The 27,552-nt window shown below is 48.0% G+C and overlaps 1 protein-coding gene across 1 annotated transcript; it reads left to right on the top strand.

The window, feature by feature from the left end:
• On the top strand, positions 1 to 27,552 carry CNKSR1 (connector enhancer of kinase suppressor of Ras 1). Its single transcript, XM_029619604.1, is given in 22 exon segments — positions 1 to 67; positions 2,289 to 2,339; positions 2,342 to 2,445; positions 3,248 to 3,450; positions 3,996 to 4,080; positions 5,081 to 5,122; positions 5,339 to 5,458; positions 5,946 to 6,005; positions 7,492 to 7,560; positions 8,662 to 8,790; positions 9,205 to 9,305; positions 9,969 to 10,114; positions 15,598 to 15,758; positions 17,581 to 17,611; positions 18,961 to 19,133; positions 19,244 to 19,317; positions 19,843 to 19,914; positions 20,556 to 20,629; positions 20,871 to 20,935; positions 21,099 to 21,234; positions 21,483 to 21,664; positions 24,612 to 27,552. Coding segments are annotated over 22 exon segments (2,349 nt in total). The 5' UTR covers positions 1 to 15; the 3' UTR covers positions 24,831 to 27,552.

The following is a 27,552-nucleotide window of genomic DNA, read 5'->3' as shown; positions in this document are numbered from 1 at the left end:
AGATCCAGCCCGGCCATGGAGCCCATCGCCGCCTGGAGCCCTGCCGCCGCGGCCGCCTGGCTGAGAGGTGAGCGGGGGCGCTGCACAGCTGGACACAGCTGGCCCGGCCCAGACCGAAAGGAGGAGGAGTGCGACTCCTCCCGGCCCAGGGAGGGAAAGTTATTAAGAAGCAGCAGGCGGGGGGAGTCAGGCAGGGGTCCGGGGGGCGCTATACACAGTCACTGGGCTTTTGACTTCATTCCCTTCCCTTCCGTCCTTTTTATACTTCCTGGAATAAAAAGGTGCGCTCCTTTGGGTCCTGCCGGGCGAAGTTTGTGCAAACCTCCTCCCCCTGCTTGCAGATTTCGGCTACACCTCTGCCTTACATCCAGGTAACATCTGGGCTCCTGATTTGCTGTAACTGTGCAGAAACACTTTAAGCTGCCGAAAAAGAAAGAAAGAAAAATCAAAACATCAAAGGAAAATCTTAATGGTTTTGTTTAAAGAGTCCTTTTGTTGTTTGCTAGCGCTGCTGCTTTCCATACATTTCTTCCCGTCGGAAGTGCAGGTCCCTCGGTGGGATCTCACCGACCCGGCCCTGACTTCTCAGTGGGGATAACAAATCTCCAAGCGCTGCCTTCCTGGTCCGGGCGAGAGAAATGCACGCGTTCCCTCTCCTGGAGAAACTCATGAGAGTCAGAGCCTCCTGCTGGGCTGCTCAGCAGCTCCTTCCCTCCCAGGGTCCATCTCCTTCCCCCCTCCGAACTGTAAACCCAGCAGGTGCCCAGCTCCCAGGCCGACTGAGGGGTAACAGAGGGACAGGGAGGGTGGAAACAGCGACAGTGAAGATAACGCAGTGGGGAAGGAAGGAAGAGCCAAGCAGAGTCCCTGCCGGGCAGTGGGAAGGGCTGCGCCTGGCACGGGAAAAGAAAGAGCTTATTTCGTTTTTCATGGGGTTTTTTTTTCTCCTATTTATTTCCTGCCTTTTTGTTTTTGTTTCATTTTGTGGCTGTCATTTAGGGCCCCGCTAAAACCACAGAAACAAAACAACATTGTGTTGCTTTTTTGTATCCTTTCTGTGGGCAAACAGCACAAAAGGAAACGCGATTCTCCCTGGTTAAACAGGACGGCACATCCCTGAGCCAGATGTAGGCACGCGCCCAGGATGCCAACTTCTGAAGGCACCCAAACCCGGGGGCACCCCCTGCTGCCCTCTGATCTCTGCCCATGGGGACCCCAGCCTTGCATCTGGCCCCGGGCTGTGCTCACATCCCCGAAAGGGACGTGGAGCTGGGCACCTGAAGCTTTCCAGCCAAGGAGCCCATCAGACTCCATTGACTTCAAGCTTCCCGCACTCCGAGGTCTGAGAGCAGCCTCACAAACCCAGCGCCCTGCTGGAGCTTTCTAAACCCTCTGCACTGGTTACCAGCAGCCCAGAGGTTGACAGAGATGTCGTGGGTTTGCAGGCTCACTCAGTCTATGCAATCGGCTTTAGGCTTCTCGCCCTGCGGGCTCCAGATGAGTGATTATTTCCGGATCCCCTCGCCTTTATGAAGCATCCAGATGTGGCTTGTCGATAAGTGCGGCAGCTTCAGGGCTTTCCTTACCTCCTGAGCTCAGGCACAAATCGGTCCCCACGGAGTTGAAAGCTTGCCTATTCCAGCAAGCATGTGATGCATTTTACATTTTATGTTGGTGGTGGTGTAACTGTTTTATAATAATTTGTTATATGTGATTGATAAAATATTTAAGGTAAACTGTAATCTGCCTGATGAGTGTGACGGGCAGAATATAAAACATTTTACATAAATAATCATTAGAACTAATTCCAGCTTTCATCAGAGTCCATGGTTTTAACATGGGCAAATGGTTGGTTTGTTCTTGCGGTTTAACTTGGCTGCCTAAACCCTACAACTGGCAGTAATACCGTCCCTGATCCGTATCGCTGGCTCTGTAATCCTTTAGATTTAATGCAACAGGTGCCTCTTAGTTATGGTGAAAAAAAAATGTGTGGGAGGCAGTAACAGTGCCACCAGACCAGGGGGGCTATTTTCCAAACAAATCTGTGGTTTTCGGCGATTTGCTTGCCTCACTGAAGCGCATTTCTAATCGATCAGTTCCAGCCCATGCCCCCTGCTTGGACCGGTCCCATACAGCGATCTTCCAGGTCCTTCTCAGACCTCTGTAGCTTTGCCTACCCCCCAGGGCATCCCATTCCCCCCAGTGAGCATTCCTCATCCTTCTGCACACGGCAAATACTCGGTTCCCCCTTTAAAGGGCTGACTTTGCCTGCCTCTCTCTGTCCACAGGGCTTGACTTACCGGTGCAGCGCTATCCATTTGAGGAATGGCACATGACGGGGAGGATCTGCTGTGTCTCTCCTCCCAGGACTTGGAGAAGTTTGGGGTGAAAAGCATTGGACACCAGGAGCTCATTCTGGAGGCTGTGGAGAAACTGTGCATGCTGGTGAGCAATGAGATTATTTTATTTCCGCTGCTGCAGTGCTGCTATAATCACAGTTTCTCTCTCTAGGATTGCCAGCCAGCTCCGTGCTTCCTGGATTTATTATCTTGCTGCACTCATGAATGAAAACAAAGGTTAAAAAAATAAGAACAAAAAAATCCCAAAAATATAATAGGTGATATCTTTTCACTGAGTTAGTGTAATATACTTCTTGACTACCTTTTGGGGAGATATTACTTCTTTTTTCAGGTCAGACCAGAATGAGCACGTATATTATCAAAGAACATAAGTGAATCACAAAAGGCACTCCAATGATAGCCTGAAGGGGAAGGTGATATAGAGAGGGGGTGGGGAGGATTTGATGGGTGATCAGAAGGTGAGTCTGTTGATGGTTCTGAAGTGTCTGCTCATTTTAACTTGAAAAGTCTTATGTTCCTGGATTGCTTTGCATTTTCCTTTAATTATTCTGCTCATATGATCATTGATGCAGTGGTCTGAATATGAAAAGTGGTCTTCTTTGTGTGACTTGACTCTTGCCTTCAATGTCTGCATGCAAAACCGAATTACAAGTCCCTGCATGCACTGTGGTAAACCCAGGACTGAAGAAAAGCAAGATATGAAAAAACAGCCATTTGGTAATGCTTATGGTGCTATATCCCCTGTGCCTCGGATATTGTTCCACCTTAAGCCAGCTTCTCCCAAGTACCTGTCACTTAGTACTGTCATCCCCTGCACTGGTCCTGCACTGGGGTAGCATCAGCTTTCAGGAAGCTGCAGTAACCTGAGGGGTTGCCTCTCATCCTAGAACTATGAACTGAAGACAGACAGCTTGAGCTCTTTGACGGAGAAGCTGAAGGGGGTGTGCCAGACTGTGCAGACCCTCATTGTGAGTCGTAGGAAAGTGAACACCTACAATGGGATGGCCATCCAGAACCTCCCCCCTGATCTCCAGACCTACGTCATTGAACTGGTTTCTTCTGCAAGATCCCTTTTCTCCTGGCTCAACAGGTACTGCTCTGGTCTGGAAGGGATGGAAGCTGGAAAAAGCTGTGGAAAGGAAGGGTTAGAGAATGATAATGAAGTATGGAGAGAAAAAGAATCAGGCAAGCAGGGCATATTTTTTTTTTTATATTGCACTTATGTTTGGTTTTTTTTTTTTGCATATTAATGTGCATTTTTTATTATTATTAGTTTTTTTTATATTCTTGTTTTGGTATTGTTGTAAGTCATTTTGAGTTGTGTTTTGGGCAAACATAAATACGAGTAAATAAATAAAGCAGAGAGCTGAGATAAAAGCATTTTCAGGACTGTGAGGTCAGTGTCTCTCTGTCTCTCTCACTGTTTGCCCCTCCTGTCACTCGTTCTCTGCCTGCAGAGATGCTGTAGGTGCCGCTTTCCCATCTCTTCATCCTTCCTGTTAGTCTTAACCTTTTCCCATGTGCGTGCTGTGCTATTCCTCTTGGATGCATGGAAATAAAGGTTAACAAATAACAAACCAAAATATATAAAGTTCTTCTTTCTTGGTGAGGACACATTCTCTTCTGCTTTTCCAGGTATCTCTTCACCCGCCTCAATGACTATTCAGCGAGCAGGGAAATCATCTCTCTGTGTGGGGAACTGGCAGAGGTCATGCAAAAGGTCGGTTGCAAAGACCCCTTCCACCGAGTCCCACCTGCCTTGCTGTGTTTGTGCCACCAGCTGGTGTTGTGAGGGTGCCTGGGGCAGGAGAAGGGGGGGGGGGGCAGGTTTACCAAATCTTTTTCTAAAATTCATGGGGAGAACAATTATACAGCTCTTGCCAGAGATAAGTGGCAAGAAATGCAAACCCCAGCATTGAGTCATTCCTGACGCGCTACCTTGAAGCCAGCAATGTGCCTGGACCACATATACCTAGAGGGAGCTCTCCTTTTGCGTCTATGAGAACAAGGCTTAGCACATCTGGTTCCACATGTTCACGGAACTCCGCATCCTGGTCTGAGTCCTACAGCACTTACTGTGAGGCTGGAGGAGGAGGGAGCGTGAACCAGTGAAAGGTGAATAGGAAGGGGGTGGGAAGAGAGTGGCACTGCTTTTTATAACTCTGTGAATCATGCTGTGGAATCGGGTTCTGCATGGTTGACAGGACGTCAGAAGGTTGAGGGAGATCTCAGCTTTCAGGGAGAGAGAGAGACAGGGAGAAGGAGACGTGGAAAGAAGCAGACAGCGAGGGAGACGTGGGAAGGAGCAGAGAGAGGAGAAAGAAAGAAGTTTGAAAGGGCAGAGAGGAAGAGAGACAGGGAACAGGAAGAACAGAGAGAAAGGGAAAGGATAGGGGAGAAGTGGGAAGGGGGCACAGAGAGGGGCACGGAGCAGCAGAGCTGGGACTGGGAATGCGAGTGCTGATGTCCAGGTACAGTACTACATGTGTGCAGGGAGGGCTGAGTACTAATGGAGTTGGCACTGGGGTAAGGAGAATTGCCTGAATCTCAAGTCCCAGGCAGAAAAGGGCCAGTGCTAGACTTGTCTTCGTGCTCTTCTGCCTGGGGATATATTTACGCCCTGCAGGGTGTGCGTGTGTGTTGGGGACTCATTGTCCAGCTGATGTTGGCCTGTTCTCTTGCCTTATCTCCTGCTCTTTCTGGTGTATTGTGTTTTGCAGGACTGCACAATATCTGAAAAAGAAGACAGAATTGTAATCATTGTGAGTGTTTCTTTTGCATGATTCAGGGGGATATAAGTGGAATGAGCCATTCATTGTTTTCATGTGGTCTGCACTGCAGTCTGGTCTCCTCCGCCAGATGCTCTTGCTGGGAGTAGAGCTGAGCGAGTAGATCCAGATGGAAGGCATTTGAAAGCACTGTGAAAGCCTTATTTGACCAGTGCTGGCCTTACAGGTTTGTTTTTTTTTCTCTTTCAGTGCAGGCCACATTCTGGGATTTGTGACAGCATTCTGTATTGCAGTCCTGAAGCCCTCCTGTACCAGACGGCCACTCTAGAGACAGTGGGATTAGCACCGGTGGTGGCTGAGGATGGTTTGGTGAGTGCGTGGCTCCTGCAGGCACAATCCGGGGATTCCCTGTCTTGGAGTTCACAATTCTTTATGTTGCTTTAGGATTGACAGAAGCAAGGATAACTTGAAGTTAGCTCTGTGTATTAACATCACCACACAGAAATGATAGAGGATATTCAGAGCGCAGATGCACTGCTATCTCTCGTTCCCCTCTTCCCCACAACACATCTCCTTTATGGCTGTTAGACATGAGAGGACCCCCTTCCCCATCGCACACACCACAGCTGAAGACCCTGAGACATCAGCCCAAACCTCCTAAAAGCTCTGGGATACCACAGACCCCAACACTGGAAATCCTGAAACATGGGATACTGATTATTTGGAAGTCTAGAGGTATTAGAGAGCCACACGCCTGAAAATACCAAGGCATTACATACTGACCCCCCCAGCACCTGAAGGCCCCACCTCACCAGAGTCTGTGTCCTCCAGTTACGATTCTTGTCTTCCTCCTCAGGGCATAGAGATCAAAACCACAAGCTCCAATCTCCATTTTATCACTGGAACCACAGCAGAGGTGAGTTGGAAACAAAGCCTTTCATTGGCCTGAGAAACAGGACTACGTGTCCCAGCATACCTTAGGGTGGTAACTACAAAACCCAGAAGTCTCCCTTTTCATTGTTGAAATGCACCATGGGCTATTGAGGCTGAGCGAGCCCAGTTGGCACCTGATACTAAAGCCCTGGGGTTTCTGGCCCTTGAATGTCCAAGACACGCGTGCCATGTCAAAGCCACAATACTAGGACAGAATATCCTTACAAGCCCCCAATTCCATTCTCATGTCTTCTTGCTTTTAAGGCGATACTTTTCCTACTTAGCCACTCCCACAATTATGAACATAATTAAAATGGGTGCTGCTGTACTGATCATCATTCTGACGCATGAAATGTATGAAAGTAGCTCAGACAATTGACAAGGAAAAACATTTTAAAAAGGAGGGAGGGGTGTCTGCAATAAAAGGCATTCATCTTTGATTCCATAGAAGTATAAAAATGTTAGAAATAAAAAAATATTAGGACAAAAAAGAAAGAAAACCTATGAAGAAGGCAAAAAAAAAAGGAAGTATTAAAACTAAGAGAAAACCAAGCTGGTGGTCAGGAACAGGTTATGGTGTAGGCATAGCTTCCTGAATCCTCTGTTCACCTGTCTGCAAGTGTTACCAGTTGGCTCCAAGGCAGCGGTGAAACTCAGCCACTCCTGGATTTGCATCCATGCTCTCCTATTTTCAATTTTTTTTTCTAAGAAAAGCTTGAACCACACAGGTTCTCAGAAACAGTGGGGGTAAAACCAGGAAGGGTTCAGCTTGTCCAACTGACATGGTGGTGGGGGGTGGTCGGATCAATGATATAGAGAAAAGGCACCTTTGCTGTTTTGGTCTGAGTTGGACAGGCAATAAAATGTACGCCCATGATGCCATGCTTGGCAGTGTTTCTTGGGGCCACGACATGCGCTGTGAGCACAGCGGGTCACCCTTGGGGAGAGACGGGCCTGGGTGACAGGGAGGTCTGAAAGTTACGCTCTGCTTGAATTAGAAGTCTGCTAATGATGAGAAGTGAAGCCCTTGCCCGCACACGCCCTTCCCTCCAAGGTGGCTGTTACAGATTAAATGCTAACGTAGGAGGTCTCTAAGCCTCTTGCGGTTATTGGAAATAGAATTCTGCTCCCTCCTCTCTCCCTAGAGAGTCTGCCCGCTTGCAGGGAGCAATAACTGCAGTCAGTCGGGGTCACTCGTTCTGCAGAGCTTGTCTCAGGTCGTCCTCCCCAGCTGTGACCTTTTGTCACCTTGAGATTCAAATGAATGAATATCGGTGCCCAGCACAACAGCCTGTGCATAAAGCAGGCTCGTAAATGTGTTAATTAAGCCGTTATAGATTACTGTTTAATTTTGAGTGTTTCTTTGTACTTAGTTGTGTTCTAACAGTGGTTCTGCTGGTTTGGGCCAGAGATATTTTAAGATTAGAGGTGTCACTTTGTGCTCTGCTCTTCTTGTTTCTGTTTCTCAGTCTCCTGCCGAGCTCTGTGCAAAAATCCTTCCTGGGGACGAAATCATTCAAGTTAATGAGCAGGTGGTGGTGAGTCCCACTCTGGTATTTTATGCCCTTGTATGTTGTCTTGTCTCCTGAGACTTGGGGGGGAACGGGACGGGCATTTCGGCAGGGACGGTGCTTCCATTAGGCAAACTAGGCAGTTGCTTACTTAAAGCTGGCAAAATCCTGCCAGCACAAGGTCCAGAGGGGCGCAGTGCCGGAGCCAATACTGCCCAAGAAGGGGATGCAGTGCCGGAGCCAATACTGCCCAAGAAGGGGGCGCAGTCCTGGAGCCGTTGCTGCCCAAGAAGGGGACACAGTGCTGGAGCCAATACTGCCCAAGAAGGGGGCGCAGTCCTGGAGCCGTTGCTGCCCAAGAAGGGGACACAGTGCCGGAGCCAATACTGCCCAAGAAGGGGATGCAGTGCCGGAGCCAATACTGCCCAAGAAGGGGATGCAGTGCCGGAGCCAATACTGCCCAAGAAGGGGGCGCAGTCCTGGAGCCGTTGCTGCCCAAGAAGAGGATGCAGTGCTGGAGCCGTTGCTGCCCAAGAAGAGGACGCAGTGCTGGAGCCGTTGCTGCCCAAGAAGAGGACGCAGTGCTGGAGCCATTGCTGCCAGTAGGAGGGAGTGGTGCTATGCTGGAGATAAGCTGGGGGAGAGGGTTGCATGGCAGAAGGTTTGCTTAGGGCACCAAATACTTTTTTAGCAGCCTGTGTTTAAGGCAGAGGGACTGCAGACATCAGAGGGGCGTGCAGGTCAGGTGCTTTGCTCGTCATCTTTTTTTCCTTTCAGAGAAATCAGGTTTTTCCTTCACTTTCTTGGCCCAGTGACGAACCTGTCCCTGATTCTCCTGGTCAGTAAGTGCAACAAACCAGAAGCCTCCTGGCCAATGGATGCAATCCTACTCAGGCTTTTTTTATTTTTTCCCCAGGGGACATTACTATGAGTCTCATTCTGGCCAGCAGAGTAACATTCACTCTGCCTCCTAGCCAGCAGGCGTACAATCTCTGAGGCTCTTGGCCACTAGCAGTAACACAGTGTGCTCATGGCCACTGGATGTAACACTCCCTGGCCAGCAGGGGTAACAATCTCGGTGTCTTCTGACCAGCAGGTGTCACATGCTGCTTTTAACATCTTGCATAGGTGGGCTGGTCACGCATGAACCTGGTGAAGAAACTGCTTGAGAAATCAGGAGAAGTTTCCCTGGTGCTGAAGAAAGTAACAATAACCTCTCCAGGGCCACAGAGCTCCCCCGTCTTCCCTCTGCAGCAGGTAAACTAATGTTCAGTTGCTTGCTTTTACTGTTTTGTGATGAGTACTGGTACGGGTGAAGAATTTGGGACTGGCTCTCCTGGACCAATGGGCCTCAAAATGTTCCAAAGATTTAGCAACAGAGCCAGAAGAAGATTTCACTTATTGCCCTGCTAGAGCCCCACAGTCTAGCGCCGGACACTGGACAGTGGCGTGACATAGGAGCGCATCATGTTTCAGTATAAGAGGGTAACTCGCTTTCCGTGCCATCCTCGACTGAAGTGGGCATCAAGGTGCCAATAGGTGCTGGTTTTGAAGCCCGTCCCCTTGCCACTAGATTGGATGTAACACTATAACTTCTGTTTTCTTTCTTGGCCATGTTGATGTTGGCTCAGAAAGTGGTGAAAGGTGTTGGCTTGATGTGTTATTTTATAGGCCATCAAAAGCTTTCCTGATGCTGCTGCTGCTGCCGCTTCCCCATCTCCTAGCTCCAGGGACGACGTGTCTCCGTTAAGCTCCCTTGCTCACTCTTGCAGGTGAGGATCCAGAAGCTCCTGTGAACTTCTGCAACAAGATTTTTCCCAACCTCCATTTGGAGAAATGTCTTTTCATTTCTTCTTCAACTGCTAAACAAACTGTAGGTAAATAATTCTCCAGATTCCGAGATCCCTATACTGCTCAGGATCAGAACAGATGAATGCAAAGAACAAGGCTCATCCTCACTTTCCTGAGAACCCTCCTCGCTGTCCCTTTACAACATCTGTAAGATCTCCTTCCCTAGACTGTCGGTAGCAGCTTCATCCCAGACTATCAGCCTCTTTTTGTAGACATTATAATGTCTCCATTGCTGCCGAAATGATTTTCCTTGTTTGCATTGCTCAGCCGCAGCTCTCTGGAGTCATTCACAGTATGAAAAGATCTGGTGTGATCCCTGCTGTCTTCAGAAGACTTCCTTGCTGTGGTGCAGGCAGTCTGATATCACAGAGGAAGGAGACAAAAACCTCTGATTTCAGCTCTCACGGATTTCCTGATATTCCCCAATGGAATTAAATTCAAGCTAAAGTTTAATTTCCTAGGGGTGCTGACTTCCAGAGGCTGAAGATTTTGGGGCTGGCTCATTGAAGCTGCATGTTAGAAATGTATCTGTGGCTGGCAAGTGTCTGTACTAAATCACTCTTGGGCCTTTCTCCTCGCTCAAGGTTGGATGTGGAATTAGAGGGTGAGAGGCCACTAGGGAAGGAGGATACAGAGTCATCACCAGAAATTTTCCCCAGCCCAGAGGACCGCTGGCATCAGTCAAGAGAAGACGACCCCGTGCTAGGACAAGATCGTGGGCATGAGGCTGGTAGGCTATAAACACGTTCCTTCTAATATTGAGTTTTAGTGTAAGTAAAAGGTGTGAGGCGGGCTACACTGGGAGCTGAAGGCTTCCACTGGATGATAGATTAGGTAGACAGAGGCAGCAGCAGTACGAGCTTCCCTACATTGCCCTGTCAGTGGTGTATCATAACCGCTTGTTGTAGGAGTGAAAAGCAGTTCATATTACCTTCCCAGGAGGCCTAAAGGTCAAAGTTGACTTATGGGTTTGATAATGTGATCATCTGTCCATGACATGAAATTAAATGTTATTTCATAGAGGCTATAGGATAATAATAACTTTCTTTCATTCAAACACTATCAGCATGGGCCACATTCAAACCTGCTAATCCCCTGAACCGTCCGTTCCACTGCCTCCGTTATCGGGCAGGGAGCAGTAAGAGGTATCCGTTGGCGTGGATCCTACCCGCTAAAGTTACAGCTGCCTTGGCTGTGATTTCTTTTCTATGCGCCATGCTTTCCAGCAGTCTTATACTGCCCTGTGAGGCACCCGACTAGGACTTAAAAGCATAGTCAATGGCTTTGGTCAGCAGTAAGTAGCCAGCTTCTGCGGCTAGTAGTCCATATGCCTGGTAAGATTGGTATGATAATGATATTATTAGAGTGGTGGGGGAGGGGCAGAAGCTGGACTAAGCTGGTTAGGTGCAAGCCACGTGGATGCCTTTTACCTGCAGTAATTTGCAGTTACTTTTCAAAGAAATGGTTATGGCGGGTGCACAAGCTTCTGTGTCCTTTGTTCCTGTTATTGATGTGGGTGTGGAAATGGGGACAAACTGTGGGGTGAATTTTAAAAGCCCTGCTTGCGTAAATCCGCCCGGATTTACGCAAGCAGGGCCTTGCGCGCCGGTAGGCGCGTGCCGGTAGGCCTATGTTCCATAGGCCTACCGGCACGCGCAGAGCCGCGGGACTCGCGTAAGTCCCGGGGTTTTTCGAGGGGGGCGTGTTGGGGGCGTGTTGGGGCGTGTCGGATCGGCACGGAGTTTTGGGGGCGGGATGCGGCGTTTCGGGGGCGGGCCCGGGGGCATGGTTTCAGCCTGGGGTGGTCCGGGGGCATGGCCGCGCCCTCCGGAACCGCCCCCAGGTCCCGTCTCGGTGCGCTAGCGGCCCGCTGGCGCGCGGGGATTTACTTCTCCCTCCGGGAGGCGTAAATCCCCCGACAAAGGTAGGGGGGGTCTAGATAGGGCCAGGGGGGTGGGTTAGATAGAGGAAGGGAGGGGAAGGTGAGGGGAGGGCGAAAGCAAGTTCCCTCCGAGGCCGCTCCGATTTCGGAGCGGCCTTGGAGGGAATGGCGGCAGGCTGCGCGGCTCGGCGCGCGCCGGCTACACGAAATCGGCAGCCTTGCGCGCGCCGATCCAGGATTTTAGCGGCTACGCGTGTAGCCGCTAAAATCCAGCGTACTTTTGTTTGCGCCTGATGCGCCAACAAAAGTACGCGAAGGCGCACTTTTTTAAAATCTACCCCTACGTGTGCACTTTTGAAAATGCAGTTTTATGTGTGTAATTTACTCCCCCAAGCTAAGCACATCCCCTCCCCCCCCCCTTCCTTCTTGTAAGCAGGTTTAGGAATGCAGGGATCTGTCTGCTACAAGACACTGCCAGCTGCCCTTCCACCTTATGTGCGATCCTAGGTCAGGGAAAAGACATTGTGTATTCTCCTCAGAAATAGACTTTTATTTATCAGATTAGGCAGGACATAGCATTTAGAAAACAACAACAATTCCTATCTCTAGCATCCTGGCTACGAAGCACCAGTTCTCCCTGAAGAAAGTTCTGTATCATGGGTGGTAACAAAACATCAATGCCAATGTATACAAAAGGAATCTGCCAAAGCACTTATTCAACCAACACCACTCAGTGATTAATACGTTATTTTTCTTCTTTTTCTTTATTATTTTTTCTTCTTTTCTTAATGTTTAACATTAAAAGTATTTTAACCGCATCAGCAAGCCTGACAACGTGCTTTGTTGAAACCAAAGCCGTTCGGACTGATCAATCATCTGCGGTTCTATTGATCACATTAGTGCTTCCAATCTTTTAAATTTCTCAAAGCAATATTTAAAGCCAATATATGTCTGTTCCCGTGGGCGGCTCGACAGCGGCTGGTGTTTTGCAACAGAGTTGCTTCATCAGGAGCCATTAAGAAGAAAAGAGAGCACTGTGCCCAAAACTGATGGAGCAATGTATTAAATCATTCTGTCGAATAAAACAATGAAGATGTCAGACATCAATTGAATAAAAAGAAGAAACCAAAAGTGACTTAACTTATCCATATAGTGGTGTAACCAATCTCTTCTAGGACATCGTGTCTCTAATAGTCTTCCTTCAGGGTCAGAGACCGTATCATTTCTTCAACATAGTTTAAATGGCCCACACTCATGTAATCGTAATGACGTCAGTCAGCATTTGCACGTCAGTACCGTGATGTAGGATAAATGAATGAAAATATTGTAGCTTACTAGGAACGAAAGAAAATGCTGATTAAAGAAAAACATTTAGTTCCAAAGAGGCATTTAAACCAAAGGGGTGAACTGTACGTAAGCGGTGTATCCATCATTGCTCGGCTCGCAATAATTGTAAATTCAAGTCACCACCCCGCCAGGCAGGTAAAATCTGTTGAAGAACACAAACTTTCAGAACATCGAATGAGTGCGAACATTCAAGGCAACGTGCCACCAACGGAGCATTTATCTGGCGCATAGTCAAACATGATCTGTGCTCTATTAGCTGGGTTTTCAGAGCTCATTTTGTTTTGCCCACATAAAGCATTTTGCATGGGCATTGAATAATGTAAATAACTCCTGTGGATGTACAGTTGGTATTCTGTGTTAGATGAACTCGTTGTTGTTGACTGGAGAAAACAATGCTGACGTGTGTATCATAACGTGGCACACAGAACTGATGATTGATCAGTCCGAATGGCTTTGGTTTCAACAAAGCACGTTGTCAGGCTTGCTGTTATGGTTAAAATACTTTTAATCGACTTAATTACAACATTAGATATGTTTAAAGAATATCTTAATGCTGTTCTACAAATGCTTCAAAAATCTATCCCTCCTATTTCGAAAATATATTATGTTGCATCAAAGGGGAGAGATGGAACTTTAGAGGTTATATCATCAGAAGCGCAGTTAAATGTATCAGAAATTTTAGAGGCCAATGTAGAAACTAGAATAACATCCAGGGCGATATTACATGTATCATTCCTTTTTGCATCTGACAGGGATGTGGTATTTCGCATTTACATGAGGAAAAGAATGGAGACATTTCAGGGGCCCCAATTTGGATATATCCTGACTTATCACGACAGACACAGATGAGGAGAGAGAATTTTCTTGCATTTAAAACGGAGGTAGAAAATCTTGGAGGGAAAATGCTTATAAAATTCCCATGTAAATGTGAGATAACCCGTCAAAGCCAGAGATATATTTTTTATGATATTACACAATTAAGAGTGTTTTTGGATTCACTACCCCAGGATGCTTTAGTTTTGGGAAATCAGGCAAATAGATAGACAGGTGTTTCCTTATTTTTTCAATTGTTTTGAGAAGTTTCTCATAGATTTCCTGTATCCGCTATATTGTTCTCTACTATGCTCCTTGTGGATTGCCTCGTATTTTTTTTGAAATATACAGGATTATTTGTAAGCAGGAATGAATATTAATATGTCATATTTCTTGGTTTCTGTATTGAATTTATTTCATATGTATAATTGAAAAGCATAAATAAAAAAATTAAAAAAAATATTTTTAATGTTAAACATTAAGAAAAGAAGAAAAAATAATAAAGAAAAAGAAGAAAAATAATTTATTAATCACTGAGTGGTGTTGGTTGAATAAGTGTTTTGGCAGATTCCTTTTGTATACATTGACATTTTGCATGCAGGATCATTTTTGGCTCTTTTTGGTTGTTGGTAACAAAACATGCCATAAACCTTAGCCTGCTTAATATGTTAATACTTAGGGCTAACTTACTCATCCTGGGTCCTGACTTCAGGTGATATCTCTGTTCACCTCTGAACCAGGCTCTGTCTAGAGAGCTGGAGAATGTGGGTAGGGGAGAGGCTTTCTTCCTGGGCTTGGTACTGGCAGAGCGGGCAGACTGTCCAGGAAGGAGGCTAGCTTCTGGCTCTGGTGCTTGCCAACTGTCTGGGCTTGTTCTCACCCTTCACCGTCTATGAGTTTGTGTCACTCTCTGCACCTGAGCCAGAGTCTCCTCTCTCTGATCACCTGGCCACACCTGGTCTTCTCCCTTCTCAATAGCAGGGAGGGCTGGTCTGCTTCTGGCCCCCCTTTTGCTTTCAGGGACACCTCGGCACAGGTTCTCACTCTCTGGGTTTTCTTACAGGGTTTGTGCTCTCTCCCTCTTTTTTTCTCTCCCTTTCTTTTTCAGCGGATCCGTCACTTCCCTTTCTCCTCCTTTTGGTTTCAGGGTCACTTTCTGGATCCGCTGCTTCAGCCTTCTTTTTCCTCTTCTTTGCCCCCCTGTCTTATACTTCCCAGCTGATAAATATGCATAACCTCATGGTAGGTAGAGGGTCTTTGCTGCATTGCAGGTCTTTTTTCCCCTCCCCATTACTTCGGGGGGGGGGGGGGGGGCTCTGCCACATTGCAGGTTCTTTTCCCCCTCCCATTCCTTTGGGGGGGGGAGAACTGCCACATCTGTATGCCAAGCTGTGTGTCAGAGTGTTTTTCTACATCTCAGGCTGCCCCCCTTCCTTCCAAGGGTGGGGGTCTTTATGACTTCTGCACTCTGCTTTGGCTGAACCATGACTCCTGCTTATGCTTTAGTCATATTGACCTTCTGTCTGGTTTCTTTATTTAACAGGCCATACAGACAGGCACATCTGATAAGGTATCAGGACAAGGCCTCTTCTTTTTCCACAGAGACAAAGTTTTAAAGTTCACCTGAGCAAAGTTCCTTCTTCTTTCTTGGGGCCTGTCAGAATTTGGCCTGTACATGGCTATTATAATTCATATTTGGTGCATCAGTGATAAACATGAGATATCTCCCTACATTCTCATGGCAGTGAGCGATCCACCCTGCATGAGTCTCCATGTCCATATCCAAGCTCAAGTTTTTAAAGCTTTCTTCCATTGACTCTACTAAGCCCCAGTGCAGCTCATAGTGGTGAAAATAACCAGATGTGCAGTGCTAAAATGTTATCGCTGCTTTTTGGTCTTCACTGAAGTGAAAGGAAACAGATTTCCTCGCGTATAAAGTTAATGCTCATTTCAGAGAAGAATCAATAAAGCAATTATTGCATGACTGAACATTTTAGCATTATATCTCCCTATTTAATTGCGAGTCCTGCTTTAAATCAGTTGCTGCGGAAGAAGGCTGCAATGTTCCCCGTTCTCGCTAGAACCCACGTACATGGGCAATATCTGTGCCAAGCCTAGAGGCTGGTAATGCAAGAAATGGTGCTTAAATCCATGGATTCCATCCTCTACAGGTGCCCTGGGGGCCAGTTGGGAGTTTTCTTCTGAAAGCAAAGAGCCTATTGGTGCAGCCAGCCCAGAGCCTGAAAGCCCTGGATCTCACAAGGAGCTGAGCATCCCTGATCTCAAGAAGAAGACTGAGCAGGTGCCGGGGGCTGCAGAGCAGAAGAAAGAGGTAATAGACAGGCAGAGGGACTTGGTATGATAACCACCGGCTCTAGCAGTGGCGACTATGAGCATGTCAGTTCAATGATGTCACTACCACAGCGACCCATAAATTGTTCCTTTGAGCTTCGAGAAGCAGATATCTGAGAACTTTCTAAAGGAATAAATACAAAAAAAAAGTGTTTTTAATGCAGCTTGGCTAAATTCCTGTTCATCCCAGAGCTGGCCTGGTTAAAACTTTCTGGAGTTACCCATGGGTTGGCATAAGCATCTCCTCCAGGATAAAGTGCTTTGGCTCTGAGTAGGAGACTGAAAGGGGTAGAGGGAATGGAACACCTGGGAAGGAGCAAAGTGGGTGGTCCCCTTACCTCCTCCTTACATAAGAATGTAAGAACATAAGAAATTGCCATATTGGGTCAGACCAAGGGTCCATCAAGCCCAGCATTCTGTTTCCAACAGTGGCCAAACCAATGGCAATGATCAAGAGCACACACACTGCCCCACCCAGAGCACTGCATTGGGAAGTGTTTAAGCAAAAAGGATCTTGTTGGGTGGGGTTTGTTAGAAAGCATTTTATTTATTTATGAACTTTTCTTTACCGACATTTGTGAAACACATCACGCCAGTTTACAATGAACAGAAAGGAGGAAAATTACAATAAACAGGGGAGGGGGAGATGGGAAGGCAAGAAATGGAAGAGGGATGGGAGAAGAGGGTGGAGACAGGGAGGAGATGGAAAAGGCAGTAAAGACTGAATACATAGGAACTGCATACAACAAAGGAATTATATACAGTGGAATTATGTACATCTACATAATTCCACTGTATATAGCGTTTATTGTGAGAGGCAGAGCATTTTCTGAAGGAGTAGGATTGAAGGGGATTCTGTGGGGATGGGATAAGTCTATGTGGTCTGTGGTTGTGTGTTGTCTCATTGTTTGGTTTTTTTTAATGTATAATATATTTTATCCATCATTTTCTAACCTGTTCTGGGTGCTTTTTGTAATTAAAAAATAGCTTTATAGGCTTGGATCAAATTAGTCCAAATTATTTGTGGCATCACCAATGGTTTGACCCAATCAGACACCCGAGTGGGTGAGGTCATTTCTGACTCCCTGCTGCTCTAGGGGTGTGGGCAGATTGCAGGGTTTAAATCAGGGGTGGGGAACCAATGGCTCGGGAGCCAGATATGGCTCTTTTGATGGCTGCATCTGGCTCGCAGACAAATCTTTAATAAAAAAGTAAAAATCTAACAAAACCCCCCACCCTCCTGATGCCCACCAAGACCTCCAAAATTAATTTACTACAACCCCCTACCCTCCTGACCCCCCCAAGACCTGCCAAAAGTCCCTGGTGGTCCAGCAGGGGTCCAGGAGCGATCTCCCGGACTTGGGCAGTCAGCTGCCAGTAGTCAAAATGGCGCCGACGGCCCTTTGCCCTCACTATGTCACTGGGGTCGACCAATGGCGGCGGTAGCTCCTGTGACACAGTAAGGGCAAAGGGCCGTCGGCTGCCAGTAATCAAAATGTGATTTAGACTCTAAATCATTCCAAAACCAGCGATTTAGAAATAAAGAGCACAGTTTTCAGTAGCCCACCTAGGAGCAAAGCCTGTGGGTATATTTTGCATCCACAGAATTGATAGACAATGGGGGTTTTATTTAAACTATGCACATCTTTTCTGTGTGCTTCTGAGTGTTTGCATGAAAAGCCTGCAGGACACGTATAATTCAGTACCAAAATGTGGTTTCTGCTTTTAGTCCTCTGTAGTCTATCGCATACCATCCAAGTTCACAGACCTGACCCCTCATTTTCTCTCTCTTAACCTCACAGGACAAAGCTCAGAGTAAAGCCAGGCAGAAAGGTAAGTGGCACAGCTCACAGTTTGGTGGACCAGGATGCCCCGGATTATTCTAGAGTCACAGTGGGTGATTGCACATGTACAGATCATGGCCAGGCAGTGTAATCATGTTCAATCTGACTGGCACATGCATGGAGTGTAACCCCAGGTCGCCGTGCTGCACATGCATGAAGTGTAGCCACAGGTCGCCGTGCCACACACGCATGGAGTGTAGCCACAGGTCGCCGTGCTGCACACGTATGGAGTGTAGCCACAGGTCGCCGTGCTGCACATGCATGGAGTGTAACCCCAGGTCGCCGTGCCGCACACGCATGGAGTGTAGCCACAGGTCGCCGTGCTGCACACGCATGGAGTGTAGCCACAGGTCACCGTGCTGCACTCGCATGGAGTGTAACCTAGGTTGCCGTGCTGCACATGCATGGAGTGTAGCCACAGGTTGCCGTGCTGCACACGCATGGAGTATAACCCCAGGTCGCCGTGCCGCACACGCGTGGAGTGAAAACCCAGGTTGCCGTGCTGCACATGCGTGGAGTGTAGCCACAGGTCGCCGTGCTGCACATGCGTGGAGTGTAACCCCAGGTTGCCGTGCTGTACATGCATGGAGTGAAACGCCAGGTTGCCGTGCTGTACATGCATGGAGTGAAACGCCAGGTCGCCGTGCTGCACACGCATGGAGTGTAACCCCAGGTCGCCGTGCTGCACACGTATGGAGTGTAACCCCAGGTCGCCTTGCTGCACATGCATGGAGTGTAACCCCAGGTCGCCGTGCTGCACACGTATGGAGTGTAACCCCAGGTCGCCTTGCTGCACATGCATGGAGTGTAACCCCAGGTCGCCGTGCTGCACACGCATGGAGTGTAACCCCAGGTTGCCGTGCCTCACATGCATGGAGTGAAACCCCAGGTCGCCGTGCTGCACATGCATGGAGTGTGGCCACAGGTCGCCGTGCTGCACATGCATGGAGTGTGGCCACAGGTCGCCGTGCTGCACATGCATGGAGTGTATCCCCAGGTCGCCGTGCTGCACACGCATGGAGTGTAGCCACAGGTCGCCGTGCTGCACACGCATGGAGTGTAGCCACAGGTCGCTGTGCTGCACACGCATGGAGTGTAACCCCAGGTCACTGTGCTGCACACGCATGGAGTGTAGCCACAGGTGGGCTTGCTGCACATGCGTGGAGTGAAACCCCAGGTCGCCGTGCTGCACATGCGTGGAGTGTAGCCACAGGTGGCCATGCTGCACTAATGCAGCCACAAGCATCTCTGAGGCAATGAAAGTTCCTCCAAGGCCCTGGCTCTGCACAGCCAGCCTCATTCTTCTCTCAGGCCAGGCTTTACTTTGTCTTCCTCTAGGTGTGGCTACCAGGCTGAGCAGGCGTCGGGTCTCCTGCCGGGAACTGGGCCAGGCGGACTGCGATGGCTGGCTCTTGAAAAAGAAGGAGCACCCGGGTTTCATGTCGCAGAAATGGAAGCGCTTCTGGTTTGTTCTGAAGGGGCACTCGCTGTACTGGTATAACAGCCCCAATGTGAGTATGCGTTGTGGCGGCAGGGACGCTCACTGCAAAGTAAGAAGGAAAAACCTAAATGCTACATCTCCTGCTTCTCTGGGATTTATTTCATTGCATTCTTTGTCCAGGATGAAAAAGCGATTGGGCTGATGAAGCTCTCCTCTTACAAACTGGAAAGCAGCAGAGAGCCCAAGAAGAAATAGTGAGTGATCCGGGGTTTCCGTACGCATCGCTCATTATATGGGGTGGGGGGGGGGGGGGGGGGAGGGAAAGTTATTATAAACCTGCACGCCGCATGTGCAGCCAGGGTTGGCCGTGTGGGGGAGGGGCACATCGGAGGAATTTAGGGTGTCCTGTGCTTGCACAGTACCCCTGGCCCCTGAAACCCAACATCGCTTCCCTGGGAGCGCCAGTGGACCTGGAGCTGCAGCGGCTTGCATGGCAGCGCTGGATTAGGAGGCACAGTGCTCCCCACCTTACCCTTCAGTTTTGGGTGGTTGGGGGGGGGGGGAAGGTTCCCACTCTAGCTGAATTGCCTTGGGCCCCGCATGACGTGAGGCTCCTGTCCTCCCGTACTTTCCCTGCATGAATGGACTGAGAGCTGTAGGTTCAGTGAGATACTGCTTCACTCCCAGTCTGGGTCAGAGCATCTCAGGGCAGTATTCGTACAGGGAGAGAGAGAGGGACGTTCTGGGATGTGACCCCACTGGCCCTTCCTCTGTTTCAGTGAGTTCCAGCTCAGTCACCAGAAGTACAAACCCTTCGTGTTCGCAGCAGAAAATCTGTCTGATATGAGCAAGTAAGTTACTCTTGTTTAATTTATTAACTTTTTATACTGCCTTCAGAAACATTAAAAGTGGTTTACAATAAATATAAAATGAAATAATACAATAAACCTAATCTAAAAATGCATAACATAATCAAAATACATCTACAAAAAACAGGCGCAAGATAAATCAACAGCAAATATCTAATAAGATAATAAGCAGCAAACACCTGATAGAATAATAACAGTGGTTGTCAGATAACATCCTTCCTCCTCTCATCATTTCCACCCAGCTTCTGTCCTGTCTGTACGAAGGGGAAGCACTGGAATGGAGGGGAGGGAAAGGGAGATTACTCTTTTGGTTGTAGGCATGGAGGATTAGAGTGGGAAGTTGGGTTTTGGGGGAGTGTAGCTCTATTCAGATGCAATGGCCGGGATTTCTGGCTCAGTCCTTTCATCCATGGGGCAGGTGCAACTGTGTCTAATTGGCAAGGAAAGTCTTCACAGCAGGAAGGTGTTGGCTCCAGCATCCTTCTGGAGGGCTCTGGATTTTGTGTGATAATCAAGGTCCAAGAGGGTGTATTCCAGGACAAATCTGCTCATGGAGAGGGGAGGAAACGAATTTATTCTGCTGTTTAATTCCGTAACTGAAATGATCACTGCTCCTTTTCCAGGTGGATAATGCATTTCATAGCAACGATAACAAAATATACAGCACAGGGTAAACAGCCTCATCCCAGGGAAGAAGGTGAGAGCACAATATGTGCCAATGTGGGAACACGGAGACCATGACATGTGCACGCATGTAGGCACTGAGGCCACGGTGTGTGCCCATGTGGCACAGCACTGAGACCACGGTGTGTGCATGTACAAGTGCAGGACCGATAGCCTGCTTTGTGCCTGGGTCTTGATGCTGCAGTGTGAGGGTGTCAGGGTGCTGATTAATCTGAAGTTTAGCGTTTGTTTTTTTTTTGTATCACCCCTCACAGATTGTTACAGTGAGACCGAGGCTGAGGACCCCGAAGACGAAACTGTGCGCCAGGGTTTGGAGGAGGTGAGCGATTACCTGACTGATTCTTGCAGACAGAACACCGACCGGCTCCTTCTGTAATGGCAGAGGAATGAAGGGGTTGGATCCCAGACCTTGGTGGCGGGAAATGATCTTGAATCATAGCTACCAGTCTGTGAGCTGCTGTTTTTTTGTCTTGTGGCCGTAGGGTGAGGAACGGTTATTTCATCTTCCATATGCTACACAGGGAGAAGATTCTGAGAACAAACCAGGCACTCCCCAGAGCACCCCCATCACCAGAAGAGTGGACCATAGGGCTGCAGCCGAGGAAAAGCCATCGGCAGGTGAGGTAGCCCCTCCCACATGGCACATTGAGACCATCCACCCCTCCTCCACTTCCCTCCCTTCTCAGTCCCATTCTCTTATCCTCCTCTTCCCTCTCCCCTTTTGCTCATCTCCCCCTCCAATTTCTGATCACTTGGGGCTTCTCTGCTATAGTTGTACTGCAGTTAGGACATGGGATATCTGAAAGCTGGGAGGCTGCTCACTAACCTGTGACTTCTGTCTGCATGGGTGGGCTGCCACGGTACAGATGCCGACGTTGACAGCATCGAGTCCCTGATCAGGTGTCTGAAACAGGGCGGGGTGTCTCTGATCGGGAAGGAGCAGTTGCTCACCAGAGAGCAGTACCGAAAGTCCTTTGTTAAACGGAACAAGAATCCACAGATCAACGAGAGGGTGCACACAGTGCGGGCCCTGCAGAGCACGCTCAAGGTATGTAGTTCCCGGCTCCTGGCTGGGTTTTGCTGTGAAAGGGAGGTGGAGGAGGAACATAAGAACATGCCATACTGGGTCAGACCAAGGGTCCATCGAGCCCAGCATCCTGTTTCCAACAGTGGCCAATCCAGGCCATAAGAACTGGCAAGTACCCAAAAACTAAGTCTATCGAAGCCTTTGGGTAGTTGTCTATGAAGGGTCATGGCACCGTAGTCCAACACAGCCCAGTTCAAATGGTGATGGAAGCCCAAAAAGAGCAGAAGGGAAACTGATGGACCAAAAACCCCAGAAAACAAGAACCTAACTCTATGTAGAGTGATGAATGGAGATATTGGGCAGGGAAAGGAGACCCATTCAGCATAGCTCATGGCCACTCTTCTTTACTGCTGATGTGGAGACTGAGGGCCTGATATTGAGTGCTGGCCGGTTAAGTAACTTAGCTGGATTTGACTTCTCTGGCTAAATTACAATGGATTTTCAGCAGGATGGCTATGCTGCTGAATATCTGTGGCCAAGGTGCTAATTAGGCAGATACGTTAAATCTGGCTAACTTAGATCAGCTCTGTGGCTGGTCTAATTTATCTGATTAACTTAACTGGATAACAGTGAATATCACTACTTATCCGGTTAAGTTAACCAGATACGTTAGGCCACCCAGATCTGCCCACTGCCTGCCCACAAATTGACCAGCTAAAAGAGAAGTGACTTATCCAGCTATTGAGCGCTGAACCTGCTTTCAGTAGTGGCCTGGGCCCTGAAATTTTGCTTTCTGGCATCAGGCTCTGATGTAGGTGGGGGTAATCACCAGGCTCTGATATAGGTGGGGGGGGGGGGTAATCACCAGGCTCTGATGTAGGTGGGGGTATTCAGCAGGCTCTGATGTAGGTGGGGGGTAATCACCAGGCTCTGATATAGGTGGGGGTATTCAGCAGGCTCTGATATAGGTGGGGGTATGGACTAATCATTTTTCCAATAGTCACAAAGGAGGATGTGAGTGTGGAAAAAACGTTTTTTATTTTCATCTTTTTTTCTTTTTCTCTTCATTTTTCCTTTTATGTTTGTTTCGGTTCAGTTCACTTATTAGAAATAAAACAAACACCAAATAAAAAAAACCAAAACAAAATGAAAACAAGGATCCACCCCAGCCAAAATGCCCCCAGTGCCATAAACTGAAACCCTCCCTAGGCTCACATACAGGCACCAAATCCTTCTAAGCGCCGGAGCCTTGCCCTGCCTAAATCCGAGCCTGCAGCTGCCTCGCCGATGGCAAAGCAGCAGGGGAGGAGCCTCATGTGCTGACAGATCTGTGCCCTGCCTCCTCCTCTCGCACGGTAAACTGGCCAGAGACTCAGCCTGAATCTGCTCTAAAGTTAGCCACTCAGTGTTGTCCAGTTAATTTTAGGTCTGACCAGAATTGCCCGGATCGCTTTGTCTGAATATCCGCGCTGACGAGCCAGAGTTTAACACCTCAGCTCTGCTTCTTTTTGTCTGGCTAAATTTTATGTGGGCTACGATTTGCTCAGAGATAATTTAGCTGGTCAATAGGAGGGACCTTTCAAAGAGTAAGATCGTCTGAGTTATCCCCAAAGCTTGCCAGACAAACCTTGTGCATATTAGGGATGTGAATCGTGTCCTCGATCGTCTTAACGATCGATTTCGGCTGGGAGGGGGAGGGAATCGTATTGTTGCCGTTTGGGGGGGTAAAATATCGTGAAAAATCGTGAAAAATCTAAAAATCTAAAAATCGCAAAACCGGCACATTAAAACCCCCTAAAACCCACCCCCGACCCTTTAAATTAAATCCCCCACCCTCCCGAACCCCCCCCAAATGAGTTAAATAACCTGCGGGTCCAGCGGCGGTCCGGAACGGCTGCGGTCCGGAACGGGCTCCTGCTCCTGAATCTTGTTGTCTTCAGCCGGCGCCATTTTCCAAAATGGCGCTGAAAAATGGCGGCGGCCATAGACGAACACGATTGGACGGCAGGAGGTCCTTCCGGACCCCCGCTGGACTTTTGGCAAGTCTCGTGGGGGTCAGGAGGCCCCCCACAAGCTGGCCAAAAGTTCCTGGAGGTCCAGCGGGGGTCAGGGAGCGATTTCCCGCCGCGAATCGTTTTCGTACGGAAAATGGCGCCGGCAGGAGATCGACTGCAGGAGGTCGTTCAGCGAGGGTTCCGGCGCCTCGCTGAACAACCTCCTGCAGTCGATCTCCTGCCGGCGCCATTTTCCGTACGAAAACGATTCGCGGTGGGAAATCGCTCCCTGACCCCCGCTGGACCTCCAGGAACTTTTGGCCAGCTTGTGGGGGGCCTCCTGACCCCCACGAGACTTGCCAAAAGTCCAGCGGGGGTCCGGAAGGACCTCCTGCCGTCCAATCGTGTTCGTCTATGGCCGCCGCCATTTTTCGGCGCCATTTTGGAAAATGGCGCCGGCTGAAGACAACAAGATTCAGGAGCAGCAGCCCGTTCCGGACCGCTGCTGTTCTGGACCGCCGCTGGATCCGCAGGTTATTTAACTCATTTGGGGGGGGTTCGGGAGGGTGGGGGATTTAATTTAAAGGGTCGGGGGTGGGTTTTAGGGGGTTTTAGTGTGCCGGCTCACGATTCTAACGATAAATCGTTAGAATCTCTATTGTATTGTGTTCCATAACGGTTTAAGACGATATTAAAATTATTGGACGATAATTTTAATCGTCCTAAAACGATTCACATCCCTAGTGCATATTGACCCCATTTCAGTTATTGTAGTCTGACAGCAAGCTGTCTCTGCCTTATGGGTCTGTATCCGTGAAGGTTTAGCACCCGGATCAGACTGCCGGCTAATGAGAAGCATGAGAATTAAGTGCTCAAATTCTTTGCACCCGATGAAAATTAGTACAGAAAATAAAACTGAAAAGTAAATGTGGATATCCCATTGTATTTATATATTTCTACGTCTTTGGTTTCAGTCCAAAATCTCCGAGCTCCAAGTCCTGAATCAGGTTCTGGATCACCCAGGTTTGACCTCGGAGGCGTTCAAGGAATGGAAACTGGAACATCAGGAACTGTACAAGGAAATCCAAGACCTCTGGGTTCAAAGGCCAAGTCAGACTCAGAGCGCAGAGCCCGACTCCAGCGACGAAGAGAGCCCCCTGCCCTCGGAGGGGTCCCACCTGCACAGCCCCTGAACATTTCCCTGAGCCAGGGGTGGAGTGGGAGGAAGCCTCTGGTCAGGTGCTCGGGATCAGAAGTCGTCTTCCGGTGGCCGGAGCCTCGGACAAGTGAGAGGATGGAGCCTTCTTGTTTCTTTCTGACCCATCCTGGATCCTCCAAGGGAGGAGAAAATGTGATGAAACAAATATATAGAGATATTTCTTAAAATACCTAGTGATGCGCTTTGAACATTTCTTTAACCTTTTTAGAGAAATGGTGTGCGAATGGATTGTTACTTGGTCTCATCAGAGAGCTGGGGGGTTACCCCAGGAAGATCGGAAGCGAGGCTACAATACCAAGACTCTTAATTCTGTGGTAGCGTGGCAGACACCGGGAGGTTTGGAGTTGGAATCCATCACAGAAAGCGAAACCCTGGACGTCTAGAGAAGCTGTGCTGAGCACATCTGGGAGCGCTTTTTCCCCTCGAATAGAAGGTTGTGTGGGTTTGAGTAAATTTGTAACTACTGCAAAGGTGCATGCTACAGCGACAGGGATCTCCTCATAGCTCAACCGGGGCTGGGCAAGCCACTTTACCTGCAATCTGAAGTCTCCAGAGCCCAGCAGGAAAGCTGCAATACTGGCTGAGGATGTGCATTCAGGGCATTCATTTTACTCACATAAAATGAAAATTATGCTGTCTGTGAGTTATTTCCATAAACCTGCAGTTCCGAGCAAAATTTCCAATTGTATCTGCATAAAAATATTACGTGCCCAAAAGCCAAAACGAGTGCCCTAAATGCATTGCACACCCCTAATACTGGCCTGGGCCCAGCCAAGCAACACTCACGTTTAGCAAACCTGGAGCCTTCTGCACTTAAGATTTTCCAATGCACCCTTATTTACATTAGAATCGGGGTGCACGGTTCTAATAACTGTGTTTGGTCCTAGACAAAATTGTAAGCTTGGGAGGTTGTGATATCTTTTATTGTGCCAACAAAGAGTCTGTCCCTCTGCCTCAAGGTTGTAGCTAAACCATCCCAGACAGATGTTTTTCTAATCTACTGTATTCTTCTATTTCATATCAGTTTACAATTACCACACATAAAATACATCTCCCAGAAACGTATCCACTGCATGCGGTGCTGGGCTACCCTGTCCCTGGAAAGCCCAGCGCGGTGAGCTCTGTGCGCAGCGGATATGAGCTCTGACTGCTGGTTTTATTCTACAAGGCTCAGTCAGTGTTTCTTGCCAGCTTTTCTGAGGCTGTGGGTAGAAGCCTGGAATTAAACCACTGTGGAATGTATTTAGAGACTTCGGGTGTTCCGATGGGAGGGTTTTTTCCCAGTTTCTCTGGTTGGTGGGGAATGGGCTGCCGTCTCCTCCAGTGATGTCCTGGTAAAGGAGAAAGAGGGGAAGATGCAATAATTTCTCTTGCTGACAAGCTTTGAACTCTCCTTTGAGATTCCAATTATATAGCAATTTAAGTGATTACACCGTTAACCAATTAATTATACCAGAGAATAGGATAGAAGATAAAAAAAACAGCACTTATTTTAGCCTATCTAGAGACATTGCTTTAGGATGATCTCAACATTTCTTTTCTCCTTGTTAAGTTGAAATAAATATATTTTTGCCTTATTATTTCATCACTGCAAAGTGATGATCCAGAAAAATAAAACCCAAGCAAGCAGATTCTGGGGCAGCTCCATCCTCAGATCCCACTGAGGTCTGCTTGCTTGGGATTTAGTTTTCTGGATCATCGTTTGCAGTGATGAAATAAGTTGAAATAAATATATTTTTGCCTTAACAAGGAGAAAAGAAATGTTGAGGTCATCCTAAAGCAATGTCTCTAGAAAGGCTAAAATAAGTGCTGTTTTCTTATCTTCTACCCTATTTATGTTTTTACTGTAGTTTTTTTCCTATGCTTCTGCAGAAGGGAGAGAGCGGATCTCACACTTTTCTCTCTCGTTGCTCCTGAAAGATCTTGTTTTTTAAAGTATTTTCTAGATGTAGATGATCCTTGGTAGTTTTGTCTTTAGCATGATTGCCACAGGAGTCGTCTCTTCCCTGTGTCTCTGGGCCTTGTTTTACCTTGGAATGGACATCCCTCTTTGAGGGGGGCCTGGACAGTTGCTCTATTCTGCCAGGTCACGCATTCTAACTACGTGGAATGAATAATGCATCTGCCAGCAGATTAAAAGAAAAGGCACTGTGCAATATTTCAACAGAACACACAGCAAGTATTAACATCCACCCTGTGCCAATGTTCACAAATACTGTTGGGTCATTATTTTTAATCCTCTTTCAGCTGCTATCCTTCCTGCAGTCAGGTGAGAGTGGACAGGCTGACAGAGTCCTTCACACACTGGTATCTGACTGGTGGTGCTAGTGAACTCTTTTGTGATCACATTGGTAACATGCATCCATCTGTCCGATACCTGTTTTGTCTGTTGTCATCGGTGACAGTCTTCCAAGCATGAGATTGCAAAGTCTTTTTTGCTCTGTATGTTTGACTTGATTAGATTGTAAGCTCTACCAAGCAGGGACTGTCCCTCAGGTGTTTTTGTACAGTACTGTGCACATCAACTAGCACTATCGAAGTGATAAGGATTAGTAGTAGTAGCAGCAGAGAATCTACTCAAAGAAATGTAAACAGGAACCTGGCAGCTTTTCATTGTTTCTCATGGTCAGCGATTTCATGCTTTTGCAGAAAGTATCGTGTGTTGTGTAAAATAAACAACTTCATTCAAAAACTTA

Source organism: Rhinatrema bivittatum, chromosome 11 (assembly GCF_901001135.1).
Source record: "Rhinatrema bivittatum chromosome 11, aRhiBiv1.1, whole genome shotgun sequence".
NCBI classification, from domain to species: Eukaryota; Metazoa; Chordata; class Amphibia; order Gymnophiona; family Rhinatrematidae; genus Rhinatrema; species Rhinatrema bivittatum.
The sequence above is the reverse complement of the archived record's forward strand: the minus strand, read 5'-3'. Positions and strand labels throughout refer to the sequence as shown.